The sequence below is a fragment of the Notolabrus celidotus genome, chromosome 22, assembly GCF_009762535.1.
Source record: "Notolabrus celidotus isolate fNotCel1 chromosome 22, fNotCel1.pri, whole genome shotgun sequence".
In the NCBI taxonomy this organism is placed as follows: Eukaryota; Metazoa; Chordata; class Actinopteri; order Labriformes; family Labridae; genus Notolabrus; species Notolabrus celidotus.
In genome coordinates, this window is record NC_048293.1 from 26,808,124 (window position 1) to 26,823,118 (window position 14,995).

Sequence of the window (14,995 nt, forward strand, 5' to 3'; positions counted from 1 at the left end):
TTTTCCCCTTAATCGTACAATACTTCTTTCTTTATTCCTGCTTTCTCACTGAAATATCAGTTTCACTCTTGAATCAGCAAACACTTTGGCTGTGGAGAGGTCAGAGGTCACACAACAAACACAATCACAATGCTTTGTCACCAGGTGTGAGCTTTGCATGACAGCAGGTAAAGAATAAAAGACATTCTCTGTAGCTGCACATCAGTTAGAATTTTATTCACTAAATTTTCACTCCACAAATTTAAAACCACGCGTCAGATCTCACTTATATCAATAAAATCTCATCATCAGAGTCCAGTCTTTGCTGTGTTTTCTTGGTGTAACCACAGACTTTGGTTTAGTGAACCCTGATGAAGAAGAAGTCAGTGGACGGATGATCTGTTCTTTAAAGGGCTCAAAAAGTTCAACACAAATAAAATAAATATAATACTACACGTCGTCCTCTCTGTACTTTAAAAAAAGACTGATCTGGTGCCGACTAAATCATGACTCCATTTCATTTAAAATATCTCTTCTTATTAAAATAACTCTGATGACGTTTACTCAACGTCCTCCTCACATAAATAAAGAAAGTCAGAGGAGGAACACTTTCACAGTTAACCTATCTGTATGTCCCAGTCTGTCGTCACGCTGAGGTTCAGCTCGTTCACTGTCAGCGTGCAGCAGCTCTCCGTGAACTGGAACGCAGCAGAGGTGTCTCCGGCTCCTGGTGAGAAAAAGAAAAGTCTTTATGCTCCTTGTTTTCAGTGAGAAATACCCTATAACTTTCATCTCCAGTAAATGCTTCATAGAAAAGTGTTCCTTTGTTTTTTTTGACCCCACCTGTGTCAGTCATTTCATGTCAGTTCTGATGGATGCTGATACTCTCAACTCAGATGTTCATAATCTGTTTAGTTTATATTTAAGGGGACAGAAAAGTGCTTGAGATTGAAAACTGAGCTCCTCACCTGACACATGCACAACCACCTTGGACGGTTTCCTCTTCAGGCCGAGGACAGTGACAGACTGTACGACGATATCACTGTCAAACGCTCCTTCTTCACTGGCAGGACTGTAGGACAGAAAAACAGACGTCAGATCATCAGGTGTGAAGTGATTCCAGCCCTCAGCTCCCTCAGCTTTTATATCTGTAGTATGTTCATCTGAAAGTCCTGTTTCTGTTTTTTCAGGAGGTGTGAGAGACGACTCACCGGCAGAGCAGACGGCCTGACAGCATGCTGAACCTGCGCAGGCAGAACGCCTTCTTGTCCCGGTAGCTGAAAGAGTGGCCGTCGTCCAGGTACAACTCACCATCAGCTGATCCCTGCACAGAGACGGGGACACAGTCAGGGTCTCATCAATAATTTATACTAATATCACAAGTCTTAACACCTCTCTTCTCAGACTGAGACTGCATGTCATTCATGTTTACCTGAGAGTTTAGAGCCACAGTGACGGAGAGGGGCAGCCACTGAAAATCAGCTGTACAGGATCCACTCCCTGCTGACCTGCAGACCACGGAGCCGCCTCGCTGGAACACGGGGACCTGCACAGAGACAACACCACCACGGTCAATATGATAGCTGATAGATTATTTTATTAATATGCATGAATTATCTAATCCCCCCTGCAGAGAGGAGAAACACTGACTGTGTCCAGAGTGACGGGAAGACTCAGCGTCCTGCCTCCTTTAAACACGGCTGCAGAGTGGACACCATACCAAACCTGAGAACAGAAACATTAATGTAACACCCACATGAAGCAGTTTAACTTCACATGAAAGTTACCTGGCTGATGATTTACCTCACCAGGTCCAGGAAGGAACACTTTGATGTCTTTAGCACCAGGTTCAGTAACAGGACAGGCCAGAAGAGCTCCTCCTGCATCCAATCAGAGACAGTTTGATTACAAAAATCATAAAATCAAAAGTGCATTGTGTAATAATAATAATAATAATAATAATAATAATATATACATAAAGATGCATTATTCACCAATCATGTACTGGTGGTCCACTGTGAAAGTGCCCTGTTCACTTGGGAACTCCACCCACAGAGGTCTGGAGAGGTTTGCATAAAGTTAGAATTACTCAAACGTTTGTAGTCTTTAAATTCTATTTTAATACCATCATTATAAATCTATCACCAACACACAACCAGAGTAACCCACAGTGTCTGTAAGTTACAGTAAAGGGAGTTGAAGTACCACCACTGACCAGCAGGGGGCAGCAGACTCACCTAAGTGGAGGCAGACCAGAGGTGTGAGCCTGATGGAACAGAGTGTACCAATACGGCAGCAAACAGTACCTGAGACACAGAGACAGGACTGTGATGAACTAAGTTTAGTCTGTCTAATCTGACAAAATCAACAAACACACTACACAAATATGTACAACAACAACTTATCCTGTTGTGTTCAGCAGTACCTCTGCTCAACCACAGTGCGGATTGCAGTGGTGACTTCCTCCCCAAACAGCCAGGGCTCCCGGCGCTTTGTGACCTTGGCAGAGTGACCTCTGAAGAACGGCTGCAGGGCGGCAGCTTGGTACCAACGCACCAACAACTCCGGATCAGGATCCTGAACGAACCCTCCAACGTCAGCTGATAAACAGAGAGGAAGGAAATGCAGTGAGGTATGATGTGATACAAAACAATAAGATATAATACGATGTGATTTGAAACCTTTTGATACATTAAAATATGACAGGGTACAATACAACACAACACCTTATAACACACTAAAATTCAACACAGTTTCATACAATCATTCAGATGTGATATGATGAGGTTTGATCAGGTATGACACACAACAATCCGATAAGATCTGATATTAGCCGTTACGACAGTTACAATACGATATTTACAACACGATAGTTATGACACGACAGTTACAATACGATAGTTACGACACGATAACTACAACATGATAGTTACGACACGATAGTTACAACATGATAGTTATGACACGGTAGATACAGTACGATAGTTACGTTACGATAGTTACGAAACGATAGTTACAACATGATAGTTACGACACGATAGTTACGACACGATAGTTACAACATGATAGTTACGTTACGATAGTTACGAAACGATAGTTACAACATGATAGTTACGACACGATAGTTACAACATGATAGTTACAACACGATAGTTACAACATGATAGTTCTGACACGATAGTTACAACACGATAGTTACAACATGATAGTTACAACATGATAGTTACAACACGATAGTTACAACACGATAGTTACAACATGAAAGTTACAACATGATAGTTACGACACGATAATTACGACACGATAGTTACGACACGATAGTTAAGACACGATAGTAACGACACGATAGTTAAGACACGATAGTTACAACATGATAGTTACGACACAATAGTTATTATACGACAGGTACGATACGATAATTACAACATGATAGTTACGACACGATAGTTACAACATGATAGTTACGACATGATAGTTATTATACGACAGGTACGATACGATAATTACAACATGATAGTTACGACACGATAGTTACGACACGATAGTAACGACACGATAGTTAAGACACGATAGTTACAACATGATAGTTACGACACGATAGTTATTATACGACAGGTACGATACGATAATTACAACATGATAGTTACGACACGATAGTTACAACATGATAGTTACGACATGATAGTTATTATACGACAGGTACGATACGATAATTACAACATGATAGTTACGACACGATAGTTACGATACGATAGTTACGATACGATAGTTACAACATGATAGTTACGATACGATAGTTACGATACGATAGTTACGATACGATAGTTACGATACGATAGTTACGACACGATAGTTATGATACGATAGTTACGATATGATAGTTACGACACGATAGTTATGATACGATAGTTACGATACGATAGTTATGATACGATAGTTACGATATGATAGTTACGACACGATAGTTATGATACGATAGTTACGACACGATAGTTACGATACGATAGTTACGATACGATAGTTACAACATGATAGTTACGATACGATAGTTACGATACGATAGTTACGATACGATAGTTACGATACGATAGTTACGACACGATAGTTATGATACGATAGTTACGATATGATAGTTACGACACGATAGTTATGATACGATAGTTACGATACGATAGTTACCATACAATAGTTACGATATAATAGTTACCATATCATACAATTTGATATGATACGATATAATAGTAACGACATGATAAGACACTTAACAATAGTTACAATACGATACAATAGTCACGATAGGATACGATAGTTACTTTACGATTCGATAGTTACGGTACGATACAATTGGATATGATACTATGCGATACAACGCATACTACTTTCATCTTAGCTTACTGATTAATGTCCTTTTTGTGATTGAATATATAAAGAAATATATCCACCATGAACACTACATCACATCGCTCACCTCCACAAAACGGTAAACCCGCCACACTCAGAGACAAAAGCATCGGGATCGAGATCTTCAGATACTCCCAAGAAGCAACGTTGTCACCTGTCCATACCGCTCCTGCATCCAGACACACAAACCACAACAGACAGACAGTTAAGGAAAGATGTATAGAAAAATCTCACAGGGGATTGAGTTTCTTTTTAATAACGTACCAAATCTCTGTGATCCGGCAAAGAAGGAGCGTGAAAGTATGAACGGTCTCTCTGATCCACCTGAGCGAGTGATCAGACCCTCGAATGTGGCCATGTGCTGCAAGACCACACAAGAAACAGCCGAGGTTCTCCAGCACAGACAATCTTAAAAACAACCTGCAGCACAGTCAGTTCAATGAACCCGCTCACCTGGTGGAAGCCGTACAGGTTGTGTAGTTCCCGGTGTTCCCAGCCCCCATGATGCACTGCGTCTTTGGGCATCGTCTGCTCCGGCCCGTCGAACACAGACGGTTCGTTCATGTCGTTCCACACAAATAACGACGGTGTTGATCCCTGCATTAGACGAAAACACTCAATGACAGCGTGACGGTTTGCTCTGGGCTGCAGACGGTGACGATGTGATCTTAGAACACTTACCTTGTACTTATCCAGGCTGAAACATCTGGAGTACCAGGCCCGAGTGACTGGATTACTGAAGTCCAGGTAGCAGGACTCACCTATGAGACGGAAAAGAAAGAACAGAAGCAGGTGTCACTTGTCTATTTTGTATATTTGTGTGTTCTTGTTGAAGCTTGAGTTTAGAATTTATGAGGAAGATGTTACCAGGCCAGCATGAGCCCTGATAGATCTCCCCCTCTCTGCTCTTGATGAAGTGTCCTCCATCTCTAGCCTCACAGTACAGCGACCAATCAGGATCAACTTTAATGTGGGGGTCACTTATAACAACCAGCTGAAAAATGAGAAAGACATCCATGATTTAAAAAATAATTAAATTAGGACAGCAGATCTATCATGCATTGAAAACAGACCTTCCTCTTCTTCTTCTCTAGGTGGCGCTGCAGGCCGGCTGGATCAGGGAACAGAGCAGAGTCCCAGGTAAAGTAACGCTTCCCATCCGTGTGCTCGATGTCCAGCCAGATAACGTCGTACGGGATGTCATGGAGGTCGAATCCATCGTCTACAGCTTTGACGTCGGCTTCATCGTCGTAGTTCCAGCGACACTGATGGTAGCCGAGGGAAAACAGAGGAGGGAGGGCTTGATACCCTGTTAGAGGAAAGAGGAGGAGGAGGAGGAGGAGGGCGGTGCAGGCGTATTATCAGCATCATGTGGGAGTATTCTGATAGTCTTTAGGGTTAGGTTTCAGCTGCACACACACCTGTCAGCTGAGCGTACTGGGAGAAGAGCTGCTGTGGACTGGGCCCGAGTAGAACGGTGCAGTCGATCACTCCGCCCTCTGACAGCCAGCGGACGTCAGTCTGAGGCTGCTTACGCCTCCTCTTCACGAGGGGGGATTGATCTTCCTGTGTGAAGAACAGAGTTGTTCTGTGGTCAGATATTTAGAAAGGTTTCACCCTGGAAAAAGTGTCAACACTTTTAATTTCTGTTTGCAACTGGGGGAAGTTGGGAAAGAAACATTGCAAGCATGCAAGACTGGATTCTTCCTCCTGCTGTAAGCTCCTTTAACACATGCTCTTCACTCCTGGAAAGCTCCCTGACATCCAGGTGGGCTGCATATGCAAACACAAATAGCCTAATTTTCCACCCTGATTTTATCCCAACTTGTTCCTGCTGGCCTCCTTAGTAAAATTTCCAGACAGTAGCTGTTATCAGACAGCTCCAACTTCAGGAATCAAGCTTCTGAAAAACCAAGCTGTGACAGACGGGTCAGCAGATAACAAACTGTCTGAGATCAGCAGTAAAGTCAGTCACCTGTTGATCAGACGGGCTGTAGTAAACGTTCACGAATGTTTCAGACGCGTTCAGCCAGAACACACCCAGAGTCCGGTCAGGTTTGTGGGCCACCAGCAGCGGCACGGAGCCGTACAAGCCGAGGCGGCTGTGCAGCTCATAGGCGAAGACGTCCAGGTTATACAGCCGATACGGCTCAGCGGCTCTGTGGACAGAATTAAAGACGTGAAGAAGAACTTTGTTTAACTCTCTCTCTTTAAAATAAAAGTTGTATTTTGTTAACATCCATCCATGTACCTGGTGTCTTTGAGCTGGAGGCCGTCAGCGTGCTCTGGCAGACCGTAAACATGACTGAAGCCATGCAGACAGAGGTCAGACCCAACACTACAGGGACCTGGAGATACACATGAAGCATTTCTTTATATGTTTGTTATGTAAGCTCTGTTTTTATTGCCTTCTAGATCATAAACTTTTCAGAGATAATAAATAATTATAAAAGATAAAGTCAAGGGAATGATAAGGATTTAAAACTTAGTGTGTGACTGAGTATTGGCAGAGTTTCTAAGAAGACTAACAGGACAGATTTACTTCAAGTCCGCCTTTATAATCCTTTAAAAACCAAAACTAACCGTTAGCTTTGACGTCTTCAAACTGCCTGAAAGTCTCCTTCCAAAGTGAACCTGTGTGGTTGTTTTGAAGCTGCAAAGCAAAAAAGAATCAATGCATTTTAACAGCAGAGGAGATGAAAGTCAGGTTGCAGTGTTGGTGTTCTCTTACCTCACTCTCTTGAGACGTGTCCCTGAGAAAAACAGACACAAAGAAAGTCTACGTGTGTTCTCTCCTTCATGTGCGGATTTGTTATCGTCCCTGAGACTCTCACCTGGCCCGATCCTGCAGCAGCTCCATCCACAGTTTGCCTCTAGAGTTGAACGTTGCCAACACTTCGTCCTCACACAGGATCTCCAGTCGGAAAGGGGAGTGCCACACGCAGACCTGATGACGTCCTGAAGACCAGGAAAGGGTGACCGAGTGCTGAGACTGTCTCACTACTCTCAACCTGCAGGGTGAGAGAGACACGAGCGAGGTCAGCAGGGTTCAAGTACTGCGGTGGTAACATACATCAGGACAATAGTGATGTGTCGGTCGTGAACGATCCGGCTCTAAGAGCCGGCTCTTTGAAGTGAACGACGGGAGCCGGCTCCTGACAGGGAGCCGTTTTTTTTTTTTTTTTCCTCGTCTTTTTCTGTAAAAGCCTCACGTGATTGGTCAAGACATGGTGGCGTCTTGACCAATCACGTGTCTACATTGAGCAGAACGGGTAGGGGAGGGGTCAGAGACACAGACAGCACAGTGAGCACACCAACAGGAGGGAGACGAGAGGGAGAACGTGCGCGACAGAGAGAACGCACTGGAAAGGTGAGAAAACGAGTGACTGCAGAAAACACAGAAAACTTTAGACACATTTAAAAGGCATAGACTGTTCAACGGCAGAGGGAAGACAGCAAGGTGAAAGTGTCATCAATCAGGCTCCACAAAAAACCTGCAAAGGCACATTAGAAGTGTCTGTGAAGGTTCTCAGTCATCCAGGTCATGGACATTAGAAGTGTTTATCCATCAGTGCAATAAGTGAAGAATAAAGACAGTCAAGGTAACCTGCTGTTAATGAAGGTGTAAATAATAAACATACAATCAGAGATTGGACCTTTTTGTCTAATTGTGAGGGGTCTTGTTTTTGTACTTTATAATTTAATTTCTGTAGAACTCTGCTCCATGTTGAGAATATAAATAAAGCCTTTTAAATGATGCACATTTCATATAATGTATGCTTTTTACATTAGTAATTCATTTTACATATAATTTGACATTATTTTAGGTAATACAGTCATTCAAACAAGAAAAAATCTGAGGAGCCACTTGGGAGCCGAAAGAGCCGGCTCTTTGTAGTGAGCCGAGCCAAAAGAACCGGCTCTCTAAAAAGAGCCGGAATTCCCATCACTACAGGACAAATGATTTCAGGAGAAGTAGACACGTTTTCAGTGGAGGAAGCATTTCAGGGTGAAAACTGAAGCCTTCATTTGATCTCTGATGCTTTATTAAGGAAACTAAAGATCCTAAAAACAACATGTAGGGGTGATTCTGATCCAGGTCTTACTGTTCACACTGAGGCTCCCCTGTCATCACATCTGGAACTCTGTATCGCGGCTTAATGGGGTGGAGTTCATCTATTAAGATCCTCACAGTGTCGTCTTTGCAAGGCGTCACCGAGAGCAGAAGTTCAGTCTGTAAAAAAACAAAGAGAATTTTTAATGTAGGATTAGAAAAAAGATGTTATTACTAAGACGATCCTTGTGTTTGTTGTAGATTTGGAGATCTTTCAGGCACTCAGCTGTTCTTATAATTGAGACACGGGGAGATGATCCTCAGATTTAGAAGGAGAAAAATGACAGATTATGTTCCAGCTTTTTGGCCCTGTCTCCTTCTGTGTCCAGATGAATCCACGATTACCTGATGAGGCTCACTGGCTTTGAGACGCTGCAAAGCTGCTGCCCTCAGGGAGTCGAGGTCCTTCTGCTGCTAATTCAGGGGATTCTTGTGTCTTGTTTTCTTGTTTGTTCAGTCTTTGTTGATATTTGTTTAATGGTTTAGTTGTGTGTTGTGTGTCTTAACAAATCCCAGTTTTTGAACGTTGAAGGTGTTGCCTGTGATTTTATTTGGGTCACTTTGTGGATTGTTGTTAGGGTGGGGTTAATCACTTTCAGTATGTTGCTGCAGAAATGGTGAATTTATGAGCTTAAAAGGAGAGTAGACCTTTTCTGTAAAGATTTGTGCACCAATGCAACTTTGCAAGAGGAATCCAGGGGCGTCTAACTTAATCAATAACTTTATTAAAGTATTTGTAACATTATTTAAACAGTTTTGTGATGCTGTGCTTCATCTGCTGCAGAAAACTTCGTAATCAGAGTGTTTGTTAAATGAAGAAACCATTTCTGCATCACCTAAAGTAAAGTTCTGTTTTCTGCATTAAATGTGTCACAAAATAAATAAGTCTGCAGATTGGGAAACACACGGACTTGTGCTGCATTTATGTGTCGTCGGACACATCGGAAAAATAAGTTTCCAAGCTGGAAAATGCAAGTGAACACCTGCTCAAGTTGGGACAACAACTCAAGTCAAGTCTCAATCTTAATCCCTCACTTTGTAGCTGTCTGCACGTTTCTAGCCACACATAGATGTACCAACACAACATACAGATACCATGTAGTTGATGTTTTGGTATATGGCAATGATGACATGGCTTCCAATGTGATCAAACAATTAAAGCATCTTTTTTAATTCATTATACTGACCTGTGTGTAAGACTCCAGCAGCTCAAAGCGTGCCCCCTTCTCTGTGAGCACCATGGTGTCCAACAGGGCTCTGTACTGCAGGTTAGGGCCCTGCATCTGTCGCCTCAGAGGAGATAAATAATTCACAAGTTTCACAATAACTCTCATAAAGAGGAATCAATGAGATCTGCATGCTTCAATCCCCCTGAACACACCTGAAAAAAAACATACTGCAAAATACACTCATCTGAGGGGGATGAATTACAACTTACCTGTAAAAAGCAACATGCTCACTCTTCTTGAACTTTGCTTGCCCTTCATCATCAGGAACAACACTGCAGGAGGAACAGAGAAACGAAAGTGAATGTCAGGCAGGCTGCAGAAAACGAAACCTACAGAGTGACTGTCTTGAAAAGCTTTGCACAACATCATTTTGAATGCAACCCATGCATTTAAGGTTAAAGACCTTCAAATCATGTCCATGCAGCCTCTCTGAGAAGCTGTTTGAGTTTAACTTCATATAGGGAATATTTGGACACAAAATAAAGGTTAGTTTCATCCTGCAGGAGTGCAACCACAGTCACTTATTAGATAAAATAGTGCAGCATGGCAGCTTTCTATGCACAGCTTGTACGTTATAAGTCAAAGGTCAGTATTTGAAGTTTCTCAGCTGTAAACAGAGTGTTCTGTACCTGGTGACAGCGGGGGGGCTCACCTCCGCCATTCCAACCCGAGAGACAGGAGGCCAACCTCAGCCGGTCAGTGTTTCTAAAGGTCCCTTTATCTTCATAGACTACACTGTGGAAGGATTTTAACTTTAGGTTCAGATCTGTGCACGCTCACATGACAACAAACTGGCTGCAGACCAGACTCGGAGAGTGTGTATGTCAAGGTGCCACAAACCACACTTCCGGTTTGAATTTTCAAATTAAAATTACTTATGCAGCCCACCCAGGGTGCTTTTACACTTTAAAGGTAGTGCAATAAAGATTCCACAAAAAAACACAGACTTTCAACGAATTTATTCAAAATGTATTAAAGATTTTGAGGCTTTTTAGCTTCTTATATGCATAAAAAATGAGGAGGAGAGGTAGATGGAAATTAAGGAAGAGGATTACTCAACTCAACTTTATTTATAAAGCACCTTTCATACATATAAACATGCAGCCGTAAATGCTTCACAAATAACAGAGAGACAGAAAACAACAGCAATGGTTAAATTTAAAAAAGGCAGGATTATAAATAAATTACTAAAACATAAAATAAAATAAAATCAATACAGTAAAATTAATAGAATAAGTAAGAGTGGAAATACAATTTAAAAATAAGGTAGCATTAGGGCCAAAAAAATATATATGGAGGGGCAAAAACTATTTTTCTAAGGTGTTTACATTTTTTTGATTCTGAGATTAAAGTCTGAATAATTAATTAAATAAGAGATAAGATAAGAGAGTCCTTTACTCGTCCCACAACGGGGAAATTCAAGTGTCAGAGTAACAAAGTTGACAGTGCAAAAAGTATAAAGCAAACAAGAGCCTATAAAATATCAATTATTAAAAAGTTATTAGCAATTAAAATTAAAATTAAAGTTAAAGAAATGATCAGAAGTCTAACTGTAATCACCAAATTCTGACTTTTTTCAAAGAATTCTGCGAAAAAGGCAAAATATTGATTTTAATCTCAGAATAAAAAAAATGAATTACACCTTAAAACATTTATTTTAGCTCACCTGCACTCCCCAATTTTCTTTTTTTTTTAAATGACCCTTATCCTCTTACTTTTTTTCAATAAGGGAAAATAATTGCCTTATAAAAAAATTAAGATTTAGTTGTTATAATTGGTTAAAACACAAACACCACTAGTGCTTATTTATTATTTGATTCTGTAAAGTTGACTGCATTTCCGCTGTTCTGTCGCCCTCTGGTGGAGAGACCGGAAACTACGTCACGCAGCTCTCCGGACACCGGAAGTGGAGGCGGATCTGGACTCCAGTGGATGCTCAGATGAAGATGTCAGGTCCTCAGTCCTTCAGGTCATGTCTGCTGCTGTTCGCGTTAGTTCTCCGTCTCGGGGCGTCGGCAGAAGTCTCCATATGGAAGGTCGACATAAACTCGGTCAGTGTCACACATTCATCACGTGCAGTTAGCTTCAATATGACCTGATACTGTGAGACTACCGAGGCAGCTGTTAGCAGGGAAGCTAACGAGCCTGTAGCATCACACTGATAAACACACGCAGTGCTCTGACAGGTTCTTACAGTCTGACCAGTTTACACAGTCTGACCAGTTTATACAGGCTGACCTGCAGAGCTCTGACAGGTCAGGTTTATACAGACTGTACTCTGACAGGTCAGGGTCTGACAGTCTGACATGGAGAGCGTTTGATAAGGAATGAGCTAGCTTACATTCCTGCTGTTTAAAATCATAATAATAGCTGTTTATATTTATATAATCTGTGAATGTAGCTGTACAGATTCATCATGCAACTCAATGTTATTTTGCAAAGACAGATCATCTGTCAGGACGCTGTGTGCCTCTGCAGACAGATAATACAGGGTAATCATTATATATATGTATGTGTATTTTCCTGGCTTGTATTTGGTATGTGTTATGTTATAATAATAATAATGACTTTATGTATATAGCACCTTAAAAACAAATGTTTACAAAGTCCTTTAACAAAGAAAGCATGGTAGAAATTCAGCAGGATGACAAAATAAACCTTTAACAGACAGAAAGAAGTGTAGAAAATAATAGCAATGCAAAAAATTGTTTTTACCTAAGGTTAGAAATAATAAATGAAAATTAATCAGAATGAAGTGATGCAATAGTAGACAAATAAATCATTTTTATGGAGGTAAAAAAGCTTTAAATGAGAATAAAAAGGTTTTAAGAATCAGATAAAATAGAAACAGATAGATTAAAATGAGAAATGAAAAATACATTAAAAAAACAATAAAATTAGAAATAAAATAAAAAGTAGATGAATATAAAATAATACATAATAAAGTAAATACAATTAATTAATCAATCAATTAAGTTAATAACTACAAGTCTCCAAAGCTCAATAGCAAAAAAACCTGGTAAGATAAAAAATAATCAATAAAAATATTATAAAAATAGTTGCGGTTGAAATAAGAGAAACTCAATCAAATCAAATCAACTTTATTTATATAGCACTTTACCCACAACACAGTGGATCCAAAGTGCTTTACAACAGAAAATGAGGAACACAAAGAGAAAATGAAAAATAAAAATCACATAAACAGAGAGAGAGAGGAAAAGAGGAGTGGTTAGAGAGCAATATAATTAAAAAATGAAATAAACAGTAATAATAATAACAACAGTAATGACAAGAAATACAATAACAGTGCAGTGAGTATCTGAGCCAGTGTGGTTAGATGCCTTTTAGGAAATAAAAAGCCCTGAAAAATGATTTCTTTTGATGTCTAATCTGCAACTTTATAACTATTATGAGTGTAATATGTAGCTGAATCATTTCACAGCACTTTGAGACACACCATGTGATATTGTGTTGTTATAAACTGTCTAGTCTTGATAAAGCTCATGAAAGCAGCTGATGCATGCTCACAAAAGAGGTGGATAGTAAAGCAGGAACAGTTCAGCTGCTTATTCTTGCATATGCACTCACAAATCGTGCATGAGTTGTACATTTGTAGTTTTTAAACTGTGCTTATAGTTGAGAAATGGGTAACACTTTACAATAAGGGTCCCTTAATCAGCATTAGTTAATGCATTATTAAGCATTAATTAACAGTTTAATAATAGTTTAATAATCGTTACAATGTATTACCTAACATTAACTAACACATTAGTTAGTGCATTAATAAGCAGTTAATTAATGTCCACTGCTCAGAGTTAATTAATACATTATTAAGCATTAATAAAACTTAATTAGTTAACCATTAGTGAATGCTTTCTGGACCCTTATTGTAAAGTGTAACACATGCATCACTTGAGTAACACATTATAAATGCTAAACTGCCTCATAAGCATAAGCATAAGCGTGTGCATCACTTTTAAGTGTCCTCTGGAAACACTTCTGTTGTGTTGCTGTCTATTTGCAGCGCGTTTTTCTAATGTATTGTGTTGTGGTCTTTGCATCGCGTTTTCTAAATGCTGCGCATGTGTTGTCAAATTGATGAAGATGTTTTCTTAATTTGCTTGTGTTTTGTCTTTTTGCATGTGTTTTCTTAAGTTGCAGTGCTGTGAGCTCTCAGGGCCACCGTACTTCTCTGTGCCAGTTGAGATGTTATCTGTGATTATCTGTTTTATTCTAAATAAAATGTGTTGAATTCTTTATATGTGTTGCTTCAACTACATTTCAACTCATTTTGCTTCAGCGTATGTGTTACCTAAGGGATACATGTGTTACACTTTACAATAAGGGTCCAAAAAGCATTCACTAATGCTTAATTATGGTTAAGTAATGCTTATGAGGCAGTTTAGCATTTATAATGTGTTACTAAAGTGATGCATGTGTTACACTTTACAATAAGGGTCCAGAAAGCATTCACTAATGGTTAACTAATTAAGTTTTGTAACTTTTATTAATGCTTAATAATGTATTAATTAACTCTGAGCAGTGGACATTAATTAACTGCTTATTAATGCATTAACTAATGTGTTAGTTAATGTTAGGTAATACATTATAACGATTATTAAACTATTATTAAACTGTTAATTAATGCTTAATAATGCATTAACTAACGCTAATTAAGGGACCCTTATTGTAAAGTGTTACCGAGAAAGGTTGTCAGTAAATGATATTTGAATGTCACAGATCGTCTGTTGTCGTTTGCTCCTTCTGAAAATGTACAAATTGGTGATATGTTTGTTGTCTCTGTTGTTTTTCAGACGCAGGACGCAGTGTTTCGAAAGACGCTGTACGCCAACACCACCATCTTCATGAAGTGTAAACAGTCTGAACTCTTCTTCTGATATTTGTTTTAGGGATGCAAAATGTTATCCACATAATGTCGGTATGTACGTGGAGATTAAAGCTTAAAAAGTTGATTATCAGTATCAGGAGTTAGGAGCATTTCCAGAGGTGTGTACAGTCGACGAGGGGACGCTCTTTATTTGTTGATATTGAGGAAGAAATGTGTTTTATGAAAGAGGGTGACTACCTGGTGATTCAGAGAGAATACTGAGGTTACAACAACAGCAAAATGTCCTTGTTGTTTCTGTTGAGGTTCATTCCAGTGTATGTTTTTATTCCTAAGTGTCAGACTCCACCCATCACACCTTTCCAGTGAGTGTTATTAAGATGAGTGTTCCATCTTCTCGTCCTCTCAAACATGAGGCAGCGACAT

General features: G+C 39.9%; 2 protein-coding genes across 3 annotated transcripts in view; one reads left to right on the forward strand and one right to left on the reverse strand.

Moving 5' to 3' along the window:
• Positions 1-189: 189 nt before the first annotated feature.
• Positions 190-10,567, reverse strand: ganc (glucosidase, alpha; neutral C). 2 transcript variants are annotated; one of them, XM_034675723.1, is made up of 25 exons: positions 10,353-10,567; positions 9,933-9,995; positions 9,682-9,784; positions 8,487-8,614; positions 7,215-7,391; positions 7,112-7,133; positions 6,964-7,033; positions 6,632-6,728; positions 6,356-6,539; positions 5,802-5,946; positions 5,454-5,689; positions 5,248-5,374; positions 5,062-5,141; positions 4,834-4,977; positions 4,645-4,741; positions 4,448-4,549; positions 2,405-2,579; positions 2,217-2,285; positions 1,974-2,038; positions 1,783-1,859; positions 1,630-1,704; positions 1,412-1,525; positions 1,191-1,303; positions 948-1,051; positions 190-706 (listed from the first exon to the last, which is right to left on the reverse strand). In XM_034675723.1, exons 1-25 carry the CDS (start codon positions 10,382-10,384, stop codon positions 597-599), a joined length of 2,709 nt encoding a protein of 902 aa, XP_034531614.1. In that variant the 5' UTR covers positions 10,385-10,567; the 3' UTR covers positions 190-596. The 2 variants fall into 2 exon arrangements, with proteins under 2 accessions (XP_034531614.1, XP_034531615.1); XM_034675724.1 differs by lacking the exons at positions 190-706; positions 948-1,051; positions 1,191-1,303 and having other exon boundaries at positions 1,788-1,859.
• Positions 10,568-11,584: 1,017 nt separating this feature from the next.
• LOC117806768 (transmembrane protein 87A-like) overlaps positions 11,585-14,995 on the forward strand; it is a 17,326-nt gene continuing 13,915 nt past the window's right edge. Inside the window, exons 1-2 of the mRNA XM_034675826.1 lie at positions 11,585-11,774; positions 14,538-14,595. Of these exons, the coding sequence (XP_034531717.1) occupies positions 11,664-11,774; positions 14,538-14,595 (169 nt within the window). The 5' untranslated portion in view covers positions 11,585-11,663. The remainder of the gene's footprint in view (positions 11,775-14,537; positions 14,596-14,995) is intronic.

Coding starts and splice junctions, on each gene's coding strand:
- ganc (XM_034675723.1), bottom strand. CDS start 10,384: ATGGCGGAGGTGAGCCCCCCCGCTGTCACCAG. Junction 7,034..7,111: donor ACACGTCTCAAGAGAGTGAG/GTAAGAGAACAC, acceptor TTTGCTTTGCAG/CTTCAAAACAACCACACAGG. Junction 1,860..1,973: donor GGACCACCAGTACATGATTG/GTGAATAATGCA, acceptor GATTGGATGCAG/GAGGAGCTCTTCTGGCCTGT.